Here is a 15,255-nt window from a genome sequence, read left to right as displayed (position 1 = left end):
GTGCCACTGTTGTAGAATGGGACAGACCTTGGGGTTGGGGAGAGACTGAGTAAGATGGGTTCAATAATGTATACTGACTGCACTGAAACAGAGGAGGGAGAAAACTGTTTAAAAGAGTTATGATTAGGTATTTTTGTCATGACAGGAGTCTAGAGCAATGGCTACATGGTGGAGTGGACCTGGGGGGAGGGTTTATAAAACAATGAAAGAATTTTTCTTTTACTTTTCCAAGAGGATAGTGTTCTGGGGGCAGAGCCTTAGGAGGGGACAAATGTGCAACAATGAATGCTGGGGGTGGGGGGGAAGAATTGAGGTATTTGAGGAGTAAAAACTTGTGTCTGATGCGCGGTTATTTATTTATAGGTATCAGGGTCTCCTTTGTCACAGGCTTCGGAGGCTGACTTCCGTCGCATGGAACACCAGCACTGAGGATTGTTATATTCTGCACTGGGTAGGCCTCATTTTTCATACTCCAAGTTCTGTGATGTATATTAAGGAATGTATCTTATTGAAGACTAGGTTCTTTAGCTAACACCCTCTCTGGTGATGAATTCTGTGAGAGCTTCTGATAGACAGAGTCATGCCACTTAAAAGCCAAAAGTAGCTTTCATCTCTGGGATGAAATTCCTTTTCACTGGGTTTACATCTTTTTCTCTAAAACTAATCTGCATTTTTTGGAATGCAACAATGTGAATTTAGACTAACAAATACTCCAGAAAGATTATGTGTTAATTTTCCTTTTCAGTTATTTGCCCTATGAGCTTATAAATCAAGAGATAATAAAGATTGCTTGGCAGTCTTTTTCCTCAGTAAGGAGATATCAATACTACACCAAATAATTACTTTCCTTTTTTAAAAAATAAATTTTTATTTTATACTGGTTTATTTACAAAGTTCATATACATTATTTTTCACAATAGATCATTCCCGTTCCCTTTACCCATCCCTCCCTCCACCCATCAAATTGTGTGACCACAAATTGTGTGATTAACGCCCCCATCTGTGCCCATTGTCACCCACTGTTTTCTCCTCCCATGCTTGGATCTTCATATATGCTCTACAATAGTGGTCATATACAATATTTAGCCTTATGGTACTGAGTTAGTTCATTTAGCATAATACTCTCCAGTCCCTCCCAAGTTAGGTGATTTACAAAATCATTGCTCCTGCGTGCTGTGTAGTATTCCATTGTATGAATGTACCATAATTTCTCAACCCATTCGATTGTGGTTGGACATTTGTGCTGTTCCCATGTTCTTGTGATGGTGAGTAACGCTGTTATGAACAGTAGTGCACAAGTCTCTGTGTCTTGGTTTTCATCCTCTCAGAGTATATTCCAAACAATGGAATAGCTGGGTCATATGGAATTTCTATGTTCAGCTTTTTGAGGAAGCGCCAAACTGTTTTCCAGAGTGGTTGTACTATTGTACAATCCCTCCAGCAATGTATAAGAGTTCCTATCTTGCCACATCATCCCCAACATTTATTATTTGCTGTCCTAATTACTTTCCTTTTAGATACAACTTTCTACTACTAAAATATAAAAAAGCAGACCTTTTAGAGTGGTACTTGACATGTGACCTTATTTTTGCCATTAATTTTTCATTAGCTCTATGTGAAATATGATTACAGTAAAATCCCACATTCTCATAATTGCACTGTAGGAATCAAACCATTAACCTTCACAAAGCATCTTGTGTGTCTGTGATACCGAAGGTGAAGGTGCATTTACTATGAAGTGAACCAAGCTTAACTTTCAGGTTAGACTAACCCCTAACTTGCACAAGCTCTTTCCAAGGCCCCCCAAAAGATCTTTGCAATGCATTCACATGGCCTTAAGCTTATAAAATTTCCAAAAAGAAAATATTCTTTCAACTCCTTTATTGTGATCTGTGAGTTAACTCCTACAAACTGTATAAATGGGAAGCTCCACAAAACATGGAATATTTTTATTTAAATAAAGTAACTATGATGTGCTATATTTGATAAGTTTGACTGTAATAGTTCTAAAAGTTATCTTTAAAATAGAAACAGCTGTGGAAGGTTGACAGGAATGGGAGGGGAAAGAGGGAGTAGAGATTAGCTAATGGAGCGGTAAAGTGACGGGAAAGGAGGGCAAGAATTCCATCTGATGTTGTAATTAATGTTATAAAACAAAGTGAATATGAATTATTGAGTAAGAAGCAATTAAAAAATAAACCTTAGCTTTTGGTAAATATAACCTGTGGTTTTCTTAGACTACATGGTCATCTACAATATTGCCAGTCTATACAGTGTGATAAAACAAGTGATTCAGAATTGGCTTTCTAGAGAAGTTTTGTGTAAAATACTTGGTGATCAGTGTTTGTGCTTTTAGATGCTGCTCTAGCACTTGAGATGACATCACCTTGCAACAGGGGAACTGCTCTTGTAGAAGGAGATTCGTGCTTTTGACTATTTCCTCCAGAACTTCCTTTATTTTCTGAGGAGGACTTCACAGAATAAGGAAAGACAAAGACTTCCAAAGATTTTAAAAGAAGATTGAATAAATACCTTCCCAATGGTTATCCCATCACTTTTTCAGTCTACTGATGATATTTCAAAATATGTCCGATGAAAGAATAGTGATATGGTTCTTGTTACGTGAATATTTACTGTTTTCAGATTGTGTATTTACAGTTACCCAAGATTAAAAGTGAGTAAAATGAGAGAAACATATAAAAGGCCATTTATTAATGCATTAACCTTTTTGTGTTATTTATGTAAGTGTAAACGTTTATTAAGGAATGGTTGTTGGAAGTAGGTAATAAAAATTAGAATCAATAAGAGAAACTTTTTCCGGTATTCTAACTTAAGGATAAAAACACAACTTTAGAATCTTGTTTGGTTTTAGATATTAAGAGAATATGTAACTAGTCTCCATGGATAGATACCTATCTTCAATTTCTGTGTTTGTTGTTGATATTTGATCAGTATGTCATAGGAGGCTGGCCTCTGTTGATCTACTAAGAATAATGCTAATGTAAATTTAAGTAAAGAAAACTTTTATTTATAATGACTTAGTACAACTCTGGCATGAGTAGTGTCTGAATTGTAAGGTTTGTTGCTAATATTCCTTTGTGAAGGAACATTTTTTTTAAAAAAAATGTAGGTATAACTGGGAGTTGAATACTGTATTTTCCATCGAAAAAAACCCAAACCAAACCCACTGCCATGGATCCTGACTCAAAGTGATCTTCTGTCAGGTTTCCAAGCCTATAAATCTCAGTGGGACTAACTGCCTCATCTTTTTTCCTCAGAGTGGCTGCCCAGACTTTCGGTTAGCAGCCAAATATGTAACCTACTATGCTGCCAAGCCTTCTTTCTCAATAGATATTTATATAATAAAAATTACATGTATGTATTAGGAAGTAGAAATGGAAAGTGAGCTTCCTATTGATCGGGATTGATTCTTCTTCTTCTTTGGGTCAGCTGCTGTTGAACTACCCTTGAGATAGAAAGTGCTTTGCTGTGGACATGACTCCTGTCCACTGATACTAGAACCTGAGAAGTTTCTGCCTCATCATTACTCAACCCCAGGGACCTTCACAAGAACCTTTTCATAAAGGTGCAAAGTCACTGAGCTAAAGTCCACACGTTTTTGTTTTTGTTTTTTTTAAATGTACTGGTATATAATTTAATTGGTGGGAGAGTTAACATTAATTTGACTTCAGGTTATTGGTTTCTGTGATTTTACTATGCTCCAGATTTATTCTTTTGTAGGGAATGGCCATTAAGAGAACAAACATTTGTGTGGAGTTTCTGCCTTAACCAATTAACAATGTCTTGTTTTTTTTTCTGAACAAGAAGCTATGACTAGAACTTTAGCTCAAGCCTTTAACTAACACTTTTCTCTGTGGTGCAGCCTGTAGGGAGTTGCTTGCTAACTTGAAATGGTCAGGTCTTTCTGATAGTTTGGATCCAACAGTAGCTCCCAACGAATGATGGGAAATCTCCTCCCCTGCCGTGCTGAATTGGTTCTGATGGATGGCAGTGAGTTTTCTCTATTACTCCAGAGTGCTTGCTTAATAAGCAAAATCTGATTTTTGGACCCTTGGACCTCAAAGGACTAGGACAATCAGGAAGAGACAAAATAGGATTGGTTACAATGTGCATGGCTATGTTATTGTTGGTGTGTGCCATCAAAGTGACCCTATAGGACAGAAAAGAACTTCCCCGAAGTGTTTCCTAGACAGAAATCTTTATGAGTGTAGGTTGCCAGATCTTTTCTCCTCCAGTGTCACTGAACGGGTTCAAATCACCAGCCTTCAGCTACCAGTCAAACGTGTGTAGCTGTTATGTTAGTAGCACTTCTTATACAATTCTATAGGAGGTTAGACATTTATCTTGATTTTTTTAATTTATCTTGATTTTTAAGGCTCTATTTTTAAGCTCTGACCTAGTTTTTTTTAACTTCATTGTTATGTCTGTTGTTGTTTTAGGTGCCATTGAGTTGACTATGACTTATAGTAACCTGTGAACAACAACAGATCTGAACTTACCCCTCTTCTGTGCCATCTTCACCATGTGTATGATATGATTAACATACTGGAAAAAATTAGTGTGCTAATAACTTTAAAATACTATTGTTATTGTATTTAACTTTGGAAAATATTTTCTGTAATTTCTGCATGGAAAGCAAAAACTACTTAAAACCAAATGTCCCTCCAGCTTAAACGAATAGAGCTCAATTTGATCTCTATAAATTATCAATCAGTTTCTTTTCTAGAACCAGTGCCCTTTAAACTTCTTCCTCTTGCTTTTAGGTATATTTTTCCCCACTAGAAGACATTGTAAGCTTTAAAATAAAAAAAGGGAAAACTGTTTACCATAAGTTCAGTTTGAAATTTAGAGCGTGTCTGATAAGAATCTTGGCAGTACTCCTAGGAAAAGAAGATTGCAAAGTGGGGCTTTAGATACTTAACCAAAATAGTCCATTTCCCACCCCAATTAAACGTTACTTAATCTCTTTGTATGGATGTTATTTAGTCATAAACTAATAGAAATATTTGTGTTTATACTAGTAATGGAAATGGGCTTGCAGTGTGTGTGTATGTGTACATTTTAAAACTGATAAATAGATCTCAGTTTCATAATTTGGATTTATTGAGTTAAGAGAGTTTAAATAAATAAATAGATAGATAGATAAATAAATTAATAAATTTATTGTGTGGTACTCATCAGATAAATTTTAAATAACTTGTGAATTCTTTCCTTTGGAAACTTTGTATATAGCTGTGACAAGTTAAAACAGTTCCCATTGAGGTGAACTCTGACTTGTGACCCCATATGTGTCAAGATCAAGTAATGCTTCATAGAGGTTTTTAAATGGTTTTTCAGAAGCATCTGACCAAGTCCTTGCTTTTGAGGCACCTCTGAGTGGAGTTGCACCTGCAGTTGAACACCTAGGCGGTGCAAATCGTTAATGTGCTTGACTGCTGAATAAAAGATTGGGGGTTCGAGTCCACTCAGAGATACCTCATAAAAAAGACTTGACAATCTACTTCCACAAAATCAACCACTGGAAACTCAATGACACACCTTTCTTCTCTGACATGTGGGTTCACCGTGAGTCAGAATCAACACACAGCAGTAGGTGGTTGATGGCAAGTTCATTTGCTTTGACGACATGACACAGCAGCAGGATCATAAAATAGGGTCTTACAAAGACTGTCTGGTAAAAACTGTGATGATCCAGGTCTGAGCCAGTTCTTCAGACTGAGAATCCCTTGTTTGTGTAGAGTATCTTGACTCTCATTGAAACAGAAACACTGACAACAGTGTTCTCTAATGTGCTATAGTACTAACACTTTACCAGTTGCATTAATTTAGCTTTGTGGCAAAATCTGTACTAAACAGTGAGTGAGATTACTAGAAAATGTTACTGAGTTGTTTCCAAGGCTCCCCTCTACCTAATAAGCCCTGGCAGGGAGTTAGAGAAACACCAGGGGCAGTGCACTGAGGCTTTAGGGCTAGTCTAGTGAATTGGACCAAATGTGTTTTTCCTCTGCTGTTTTATGTTAAATTTTATAACATTAGTGGGAAAGTCTTTAACAGCTCTGTGGATAAGTCACTTTCTCACAGTACTTTCTAAAGAGTTTTATTTTTTCTCTTTCGATAGCTTCAGACATGGAGTAACTTGAAAATATAATTAACGTACAGCATGTGTCTCTGAACATGCCCTTCCGAGAAGCACCTTGCCACAAATCTTACTTACATTTGCAAGTAACCTGTGATTTTAGAGCTTTGTGATTGCAGATGTGTTTGGATAGCTGATGTTGATTGTACTGTATGCTAAGAAACGTAAAAAAAATAAAAATGATAAAAGATCATCCATGAAATGTCATTTTTCTTTATTTTCAGTGAACGTTTCCCCTGAAATGCATGGCTTTTTAAAATTCCTGTTTGACATTGGCAAACAGGATCATCTCTTGCAGAAATGAAGAAGGTTCCAGTATAATTTTGGAAAACATAAAATCTGTTACCATGAACTAATGGAACGATGGATCAAAGAAATGAAAACAGCATCTCAGTTCAGCCTGCTTTATTGTCTTTAGACCAGGGGAGGATTCCTATCAATCAAGAGAATAGGCTTTTATGTTATTTTTCTCCTTTCAGATAATCCCACTGCCTCCAAATCTGGAAAGAGTTCTTCGTTAACCTCACTACTATAACGGAATTTTTAAACTATCCCTTTGCTCCGTGACAAGAGGATTTTTCAACTGCTATTTTAAACTATCCTTTTGCTCCGTGACAAAAGGTTGCTTACTCCTCACTCTTATTTTTAATCTTCCACCTTGGATCATTCTTTCTTTTGTTTACCTGTCTTTCTCTCACACTTTTTTTTTAAGGAGAAAAATAATTTTTTGAAAACTGTTAAATACCCTTAGAAAGTAGAGGCAACATTGGATTCTTAACGCACAGAGGAAAGAACAATACCTAATGTGACAGCCAGATTAAATTTCAAGCATCTTTAAAGATTGAAAGTCATGCTTTATCTGTTTTTGTTCCACAGTCTAGTAGAGTGATTTTTTTTGTGTGAGTAATCATCATCATCATAATCATCCTATGTGGTGGGGATGATATGCTTATTTAACCAGGCCAGGAGGATTAAAAAGTGTAAGGAATTTCCTTGGTGCCACTTAATACATGATAGAGCTACGAGTGCTTGTCGAAATAAACATATGGTCATGATTGCTTAAATCTGGAATCAGTTTTGTTGTTTGTTCAGATAATATAAACTTTAGGATCTTAGCCTCCTGGAGGCTTCGTTCTTCCTTATTCACTGAAAGAGATAAAGTGAGTTCACCCAATCATCAGACAAAACTTTTCTTCACTTTTGTTATTTGCTCTCAGGTCAGCCCCAGACTCAGAGTGACCCAGGTCATAATGGAACAGAACACAACACTGCCCAGTCCTGGACCATCCCAGGATAAGTGATAGTTTCAACCATCAGGATCCATATAGTTTTCATTAGCTGAGTTTTTTTCCATTGAATTGGAGCTAAAGTTTAAAAATCATATTGGTCTACTATTCAATCATTCGTAGACATTTGTTTTAAAACATTAAAGAAAAATGTGTTTTATAACCTCTAAAAACCAGCCAGAGGATCAGCTACAAGTAGCTTCAGACTCAATGGCACATAATAACACAACAATGTAATTAATGTTTAAGCACATACTTATTGTATTAATATATAATCTTTCTTTTAGCCCAACTTACCTTTTTATTATATTTTTGTTCCCCTCCCCTTCTATTCTCTTTTCAGTTGACCCTCTAAGACTGATTCTGTGTGTAAACTTTCCTTAGATTTTTTTATCAGTGGTCTTATGGCATAATTGTCCTTTTGTGACTGACTTATGGCACTTGGGGTAATTTTTTCTAGATTCTTCCATGTTGTGCTCTATTTCATGAATTCTTGATCATTGCTATAGTAGTGCTTAATACTCCATGTGAGAATGTACCATAATAGACTCTTTAGCCTTTTGTACTCTGGTGGACACCTGAGTTGTTTCAACCTTTTGCTACTGTAAATAATATTTCAATAAACATGAGTGTATTTGGGTTACAGCTCTTCCTTGGCTTGATTTTTTAACTGTATCAGGAGACATTCCCCCCGCCCCCAGCCCATTTCCTAGCCCTCTGCTGAAAGCTCCTCAGCGTCATAACAACACTTAAACCTCTGCTGATAGATGGGTGATGGCTGCACATTGACCAGGAGAAAACTCAGGTCTTCAGCATGGAAGAAGAGAATTTACTGATGAGCAACCCGTGCCTCTGCTTTATTCTTGTCGAACCAGATTTGTATACTGCTCATTCCCTAACTAATCACTATAACTTTGGCTCAGATTGGCTTAGCCATATATTGAATTCCTTTGCTTGAATGAAAAGAAAATGGAATTACACCAATTGGTTTAGGCCAGTGGCAACCTAGCCATGAAATCATGTGGCTTACAGGTAGGGCAGGTATGGAATGATACTGAGAAACACTGGTCAGCTAAAGGTGGGTATTTAGAATCGGCAAGAGGTATGTTTCATTTTATATTTTGATTGCTTCTGACAGATTGTTCCTCAAGTATGTTATACCACTGTACACTCCACAATGAGAAGACCCATTTCCCACAACTCCACCACATATACTATCAGTTGTTTGCATTTTGATCTATCTGATGGTGAAAGTAAGTTTAGTTATATGCTCCTGATTACTACCAGATGGTAAAGCATTTCATACCTTTCCCCCCTTTTCATATGTTTATCAGCTGTTTGAATTCTCTTGTGAATAAAAGTATTTCTTTTTGGTTGCCTTGTTGAGTCGGCTCTAACTCATGGAGACATTGTGCGTAACAGAATGAAACATTGCTTTGTCCTGTGCCGTTTTCATGATCAGTAACATGTTTGAGTCCATTGGTGTATGTGTCTTCCTAGGAGGTTCATCTTTCAGCACTGTATCACACAACACTCTGTTGTCATCTTTAAGGTTCTCACTGGCTCATTTTCAGAAGAATGTCAGACCTTTTTTCCTACTCTTACTCTGGAAGCCCCATTGAAATCTATTTACCTTGTGAGCTCTTGCTGCTACTTGAAATACCAGCAGCTTAGTTTCTAGCATCACAGCAACATGCAACTGACGGGCAAATGGTGGCACAGGTTAATAAAGGTCTTAAAAACATGACAAAGTCGACTTTACAGGGAGCTCTGGTAGCCTAGAGGGTCATGATGTATGCTGCCAATTCAACAGCAGGCAGTTGGAATTCACCAGCTTCTCTGTGGGAGAAAGGTGGGCCATCTCCTCCTGAGCAATTTACAGCCTCTGAAAACCCACTGGAGGGTCAGCCATGAGTCAGTTCCTACTTGATGGCAATGAGCTATAGGTGTGTGTGTGTGTGTGTGTATTGGGTTTTTAAAAAGATGTTGAATATTAGAAATTTCTCTCAGCAGCGATTTTTTTTGATCCCTGAAAATAGTGGAAGGCAATATTATTTGGCTCAAATATATTGCGAATGAAAAGTTCTTTTGCTCAAAGAAATGCAACTCAGTCAAAAGAATAGACAAATTATACTTGTCTTGTGAGAATATTCAAGTCTCCTTTCTTCTGCTTAAAGTCTTGAAAGAAGATAAAAAACCAAGTGATATAAACTACTATCTCCTAGGTTAGAAGAATGAAGGAGTAGCTCTGCTTTGATAGACAGGAATTGTTTAGGGGAGAATTATGAAAGGTCTTCACACTGACTGGGATTGCTGCAGTTTGCTATTACATCTATTTTGTTAGGAAGACTCTTGACTGTGGTCAGGACTGCCCAGTGCCACTATGCTGTGGTCCAGGAGGTGGCAGTAAAGCGTCACCCATCATCAACTGTTGCCATTCCCCAAAGGGAAAAAAAATGCTAAAACCAACATTTTATTTGTGGGATAGTATCTGTTCATTTTTGCCCATGTATTTAGTAAATAAGCACTTTTTATTTTTTAGTGATTTATTTATCTAAACCTTAGGGAGATAGCAACGGAAAACAGTAATAAGCACTGTTTCCAAGGGTCAACCAATTCCAAGAAATTAGGTCCTCCTCACTTTAAGTAAGCAAGGTTGTGTCATCTGCTTAATTAAGTTGATGAGGCTTCTTCTGATCCTGGTGCCGTATTCCTCGTCATAGAGTACAGTTCTTAAATGATTTGTTCAGCACACAGATTGAATATGTATGGAGAAATGGATACAGCCCAGAACCATATTTTTCTTGATTTTAAACCATTCAGTGTTCTCTTGCTCTATTTGGCAAGCCTCTTAGTCTAGGTATAGGTTCTTAGTCTAGGTATGTTGTTCTTGTTTTTATGTGTCGTCAAGTCACCTGTGACTCATCATAAACCTATGCATAATAGCTCTGAACCCTGGAGTCTCACTGACTCCAACACACCTACCCCCTTTGCCCCAGTTACTGTATCAATCCATCTCATCCAGGGTCTTCCTCTCCTTCGCTGTCCTTCCAGCCTTCTGCACATGATGTCCTTCTCCAAGGATTGGCCCCTCTTGGCCACATGCCCAAAGTATGTGAGATGGAGTTTCAAAATCCTAGCCTCCAAGGTGAAACTTGGTTTCACCCTAAGACAGAACTGTTTGTTTTCTTGGCAGTACGTGGTATGTTTAAGATTCTTCTCCAGCACCACAACTCACAGGCATCAATTCTTTTTCTCTCATCCTTAGTCATTATCCAGCTTTCTGATGCATAGGAAGTAACTGTGAAGACTGTGAACTGGATCAGGTACACCTTAGTCTCTAGACTGGCATCATTGCTTCTCAGTACTCTGTAAAGGTCCCTGACAGCAGATTTATCTAATGCAATTTGTCTTTTGATTTCCTGACTGCTGGTGTCAAGAGTGTTGATTGTGGTGCTGAACAAGCTGTAACTGTTAACAATCTCAATCTCTTCTCCATCCATCATAGTGCTACCAGTTGGCCGAGTGGTGATAATCTCTGTCTTCTTGATGTTGAGCTTCAGTCCATATTGAAGACTGTAGTTCTTGAACTTCTGCAGTGAGCTCCTAAGGTCTTCCTCAGTATAGGTTTCGTATAAGCATAATTAAGTGTTTTAGGATCCCCATTCTTCTCAATGTTAGCAATAGTTTGGTATTAGCCACATAGTCACATGCTTTTGCATAGCTAATAAAACACAAATAGAGCTTCTTCTTATTCTTGACGTTGAGCTGCAATCCATATTGAAGATTTCAGTCCTTGATCTTCTGTAGCCAATACTTCAGATCCTCCTCAGTTTTGGTAAGCAAGGTTGTGTCATCTGCATAACGCAGGTTGTTGATGAATCTTTCTCCAATCCTGTTGCCACATTCCTTATCATAAAGTCCAGCTTCCAAAATGATCTGTTCCACATATAGATTGAAAAGACATGGGGAAAGACCACATCCTCGATATTCCCCTTTCTAGATTTTGAACCATGCAGTTGAACCTTGCTCTATTCTGACGACTGCTTTCTGGTCTAAGGATAGGTTCCCATGACCACAGTCAGATATTCTGGGATTTCCATTCTTCTCAAAGTTAGCCACAATTTGGTGTGACCAACACAATGATATGCCTTCACATAGTCAAATAGATATTCTCATGCTACTCTTTGCTTTCAGCCAAGATCCATCTGACATGGGCATTGTTGTCCTTTGTGCCTTTTGATTTTCTGCTTCCAGCTCTTTGCATATTTCATTATAATACTTTGTTTTGCCTTTCTGACCTGCCCTTTGAAACCTTCTGTTCAGCTCCTGACTTTTGAGATTTCTTCCTTTTGCTTTGGCTTCTCTGTGCTCTAGTGCAATATTCAGAGTCCCTTCTGACATCCATCTTGGTCATTTCTTCCTCCTCTGCCTTTGTAATGACCTTTTGCATTCTTCATGGATGATATTCTTGAAATCCGTCCACAGCACATCTGCTCTTCATTCATTAGTGTTGAAGGCCTCAAACCTGTTCTCTAAGTATTTTTAAATTCAGGTGGGATAGACCAAAGGCCAAGTATTGGTTCTTGTGGATTTGTTTTCATCTTCGTTAGCTTCAGTTTGAACTTGCATATGAGTAAGTTGATGGTCTGTTCCACAGTCAGCACCTGGCCTAGGTGGCCTATATTGAACTTCTCTAGTGATTCTTTTTACAGATGTAATTGATCTGATTCCTGTGTCCATCAGGTGAGGTCCATGTGTATAGTTGCTGTTTGTGTTTTTATTTTTTAATATAAAATGCATTTGTAATGAAAAAAAAATCATTGTACAAAATTCTATTACCGTATCTCTAGCCTCATTTCTATCACCAAGTCTATATTTTTGAACTATTGATCCTTCTTCCTTATTCCCAAGTTTTGCATTCCAGGTACTAAGTATTATTAATGAATCTTTTTGATTGATTTCGGACTGCAAATGTTGGTAGAGATTGTCTATTTCCTCCTCTTTGGCTGTTGTTGGTGGTGCATAAATTTGACCTATTAATGGGTCTTTCCTGTATGATTATCTTGTTATTCACAACATTGTATTTCAGAATGAATCTAGAAATAGTCTTACTGAATATGAATACAACTCTAATTCCTCCACCTTTTCATTTCCTGCGTAGTAGATGGTATGATTTTCTGATTCAGAATGTCCCAGGCCAATCCATTTTAGCTTGCTAATGCTTAATAAGTCAATATTTATGCCTTCCATTTCTTTTTTAACAATGTGCAATTTCTCTATATTTGTACTTCTCACATTTCATGTGTCAATCACTAGTGTCTTTTTGTAACTGTTCCTTCTCGTTAGTGTTTCCCAAAACGAGGGCACAGTCTCTGGTGCCATATCTTCTAGTATAATTTAAGTGTGCTTTATTGTTCATAGGGTTTTGAAAGGTCTTTTAATTCAAAAGTGAGTGGCCAATCCTTCTTTCTAATCTGTCTTAATTTGTATGCTCAGCTTTAGAACAATATTTGGCACACAAGTATTTTACATAAAAGAGTAGATGAGAAAAAAAAGAGTAGATGAGAGACCCTTCCTCAATACATAACTAACAGATTCTGTATTGGACCCCCACTCCAACACATGTATCTTGGTCCTGCTGCCCTGCCCCCCCAGCACCCCTTTCTGTTCTCTGGCCTCACCCTGCCAGCACTCCCTGCCCCTTCTGCTCAACTAAGCCCTGATAGGACAGAACAGGCCTCTGGCCATATCTGCCCTATCATTATTTCTCTACTTCCCAGTGATCATGGCATTCTGGGCACATTCTGGCAAGTGTGGATGGGCTGGTTCCAGCCAAATAAATATACACTCCTGTTGTTATTGTTGTTATGTGCCATTGAGTCACTTGTGACTCATAGAGACTCTATGCACAATAGCTCAGAACTCTAACGTGTTCTGAGCCAATCTCAGTCTCTGACACTCCTGCCCCCATTAATCCAGTCACTGTGTCACTCCATCTCATCCAAGGTCTTCCTCTCCTGTGTTGTTCCTCCACCCTTCCAAGCATGATGTCCTTCACTAAGGACTGGTTATTCCAGGGAACATGCCAAAAGTATGTGACATGGAGTTTCAAAATCCTTGACTTCAAGATGAAACTTGGTTTTACCCTGTCCAGGACAGACCTGTATGTTCTCTTGGAAGTACATCATATATTCAGTACTTTTCTCCAGCACCAAAACTGAAAGATAACAATTTTTCTTCTGTAATCCTTAGTCATTGTCCAGCTCTCTGATGCATAGCAAGTAATTGCAAAGATCATTTCTTGTATCAGGCACTCCTTGGTCTCCAGGCTGACCTCCTTGCTCTTCAGTGTTCTGAAGAGGTCACTGACAGCAGATTTTCCCAATGCAATTCGTCTTTTAACTTTTTTGGCTGCTAGTGTCAAGAGTGTTGACTGTGGAACCAAGCAAGTAGAATGGTTAACAATCTCAATATCTTCTCTATCTATCACGATGCTGCCAGTTGGCCCAGTGGTGAGAATCTTTGTTTTCTTGATACCAATCTTCAATACATATTTAAGACTGCATTCCTTGACCTTCTGCAGCAAACACTTCAGGTCTTCTTCAGTTTCGGCAAAGTAAGTTGTGTCATCTGCATAATGCAGGCTGTCGATGTCCAGCCTCTCGAATGATCTATTCCACATAGACATTGAGAACATATGGAGACACGAAGCATCCCTGATGCACTCTCTTCCTGATTCTGAACCATGCAATGTTTCCTTGCTCTGTTCTGATGACTGCCTCCTAGTCCAAGTATAGGTTTCACATGAGCACAATCAAGTGTTCTGAGATTCCTATTTGCATAATCAATAAAATACAGATAGACATCCCTCTGGAACTCTCTGATTTCCGCCAATATCTATCTATTGCTGGCTATGATGGCCCTAGTGCCATGGGCTCTTCTAAGCCCAAGTTGTATTTCTGGTAGTTCTTGGTCAATATCCTGTTTTAGTTGTTTTTGGATAATCTTCAGCAAGATTTTGCTTGTGTGTGATATCAGTGATATTGTTCAATAATTTCCACTCTGTTGGATCGCCTCTTATAGAAACGGGAATAAATGTGTATCTTTTCTAGTCAGTTGGTCAGGTAGCTGTCCTCCAGATTTCCTGACACAACTTTGTGTGCACGTCCAGGGAAGCATCTGTTTGCTGGAATATATCACTTGGTGTTCCATCAATTCCTGGGGTCTTGTTTTGTGCCAATTCCTTTAGAGCAGCTTGAACTTCCTTCACCATCACCATTGCCTCTTGGTCATATGTTGTTTTATGTTTTATGAAATTCTTCTGTATCATCCAATTATTTTTGGTACAGTGACTCTGTGTACTCTTTTGATCTTCTTTTGATGCATCTTGGATCATTCAGTACTCTGTTCCTAGTATTTTTAAGTATTGCCACTAGAGGCTTGAATTTGTTCTTCAGTTCCTTTAGCACAGATGAGTGAGTTCATCCCTTCTGATTTTCTGTCTCCAGCTCTTTGCACATTTCGTTATAATGCTTTGCTTTGTCTTTCTGAGTTGCCCTTTGAAATCTTCTGTTCAGCTCCTTGACTTCCTGATTTTGTCCTTTTGACACACGAGTGTCAGAGTTTCTTCTTACATCCATCTTGGTGTTTTCTTCCCCCTCTGTCTTTGTAACGACCTTTTGCATTCATCAGGGATGATATTATTGGTATCTTCCCACAGCTCATCTGGGCTTTGTACATTAGTGTCCAAGGCCTTGATCCTGTTCTTGAAATAGTTTTTAAATTCATGTGAGAAAAACTCATAGTCAA

General features: G+C 38.1%; 1 protein-coding gene across 2 annotated transcripts in view; it reads left to right on the top strand.

The window, feature by feature from the left end:
• CDKL2 (cyclin-dependent kinase-like 2 (CDC2-related kinase)) overlaps positions 1-451 on the top strand; it is a 75,408-nt gene extending 74,957 nt beyond the window's left edge. The window contains exon 10 of one of the 2 annotated variants that reach the window (XM_006898458.1): positions 364-451. In XM_006898458.1, the coding sequence (XP_006898520.1) occupies positions 364-429 (66 nt within the window). In that variant the 3' untranslated portion in view covers positions 430-451. The remainder of the gene's footprint in view (positions 1-363) is intronic. The other variant, XM_006898457.1, reaches the window with a different exon arrangement.
• The last annotated feature ends 14,804 nt before the right edge of the window (positions 452-15,255 follow it).

This window comes from Elephantulus edwardii, unplaced genomic scaffold (assembly GCF_000299155.1).
Source record: "Elephantulus edwardii isolate Elephantulus edwardi_28Jun2011 unplaced genomic scaffold, EleEdw1.0 scaffold00230, whole genome shotgun sequence".
Lineage (NCBI taxonomy): Eukaryota > Metazoa > Chordata > Mammalia > Macroscelidea > Macroscelididae > Elephantulus > Elephantulus edwardii.
This window is presented reverse-complemented; position numbering and strand designations above follow the sequence as displayed.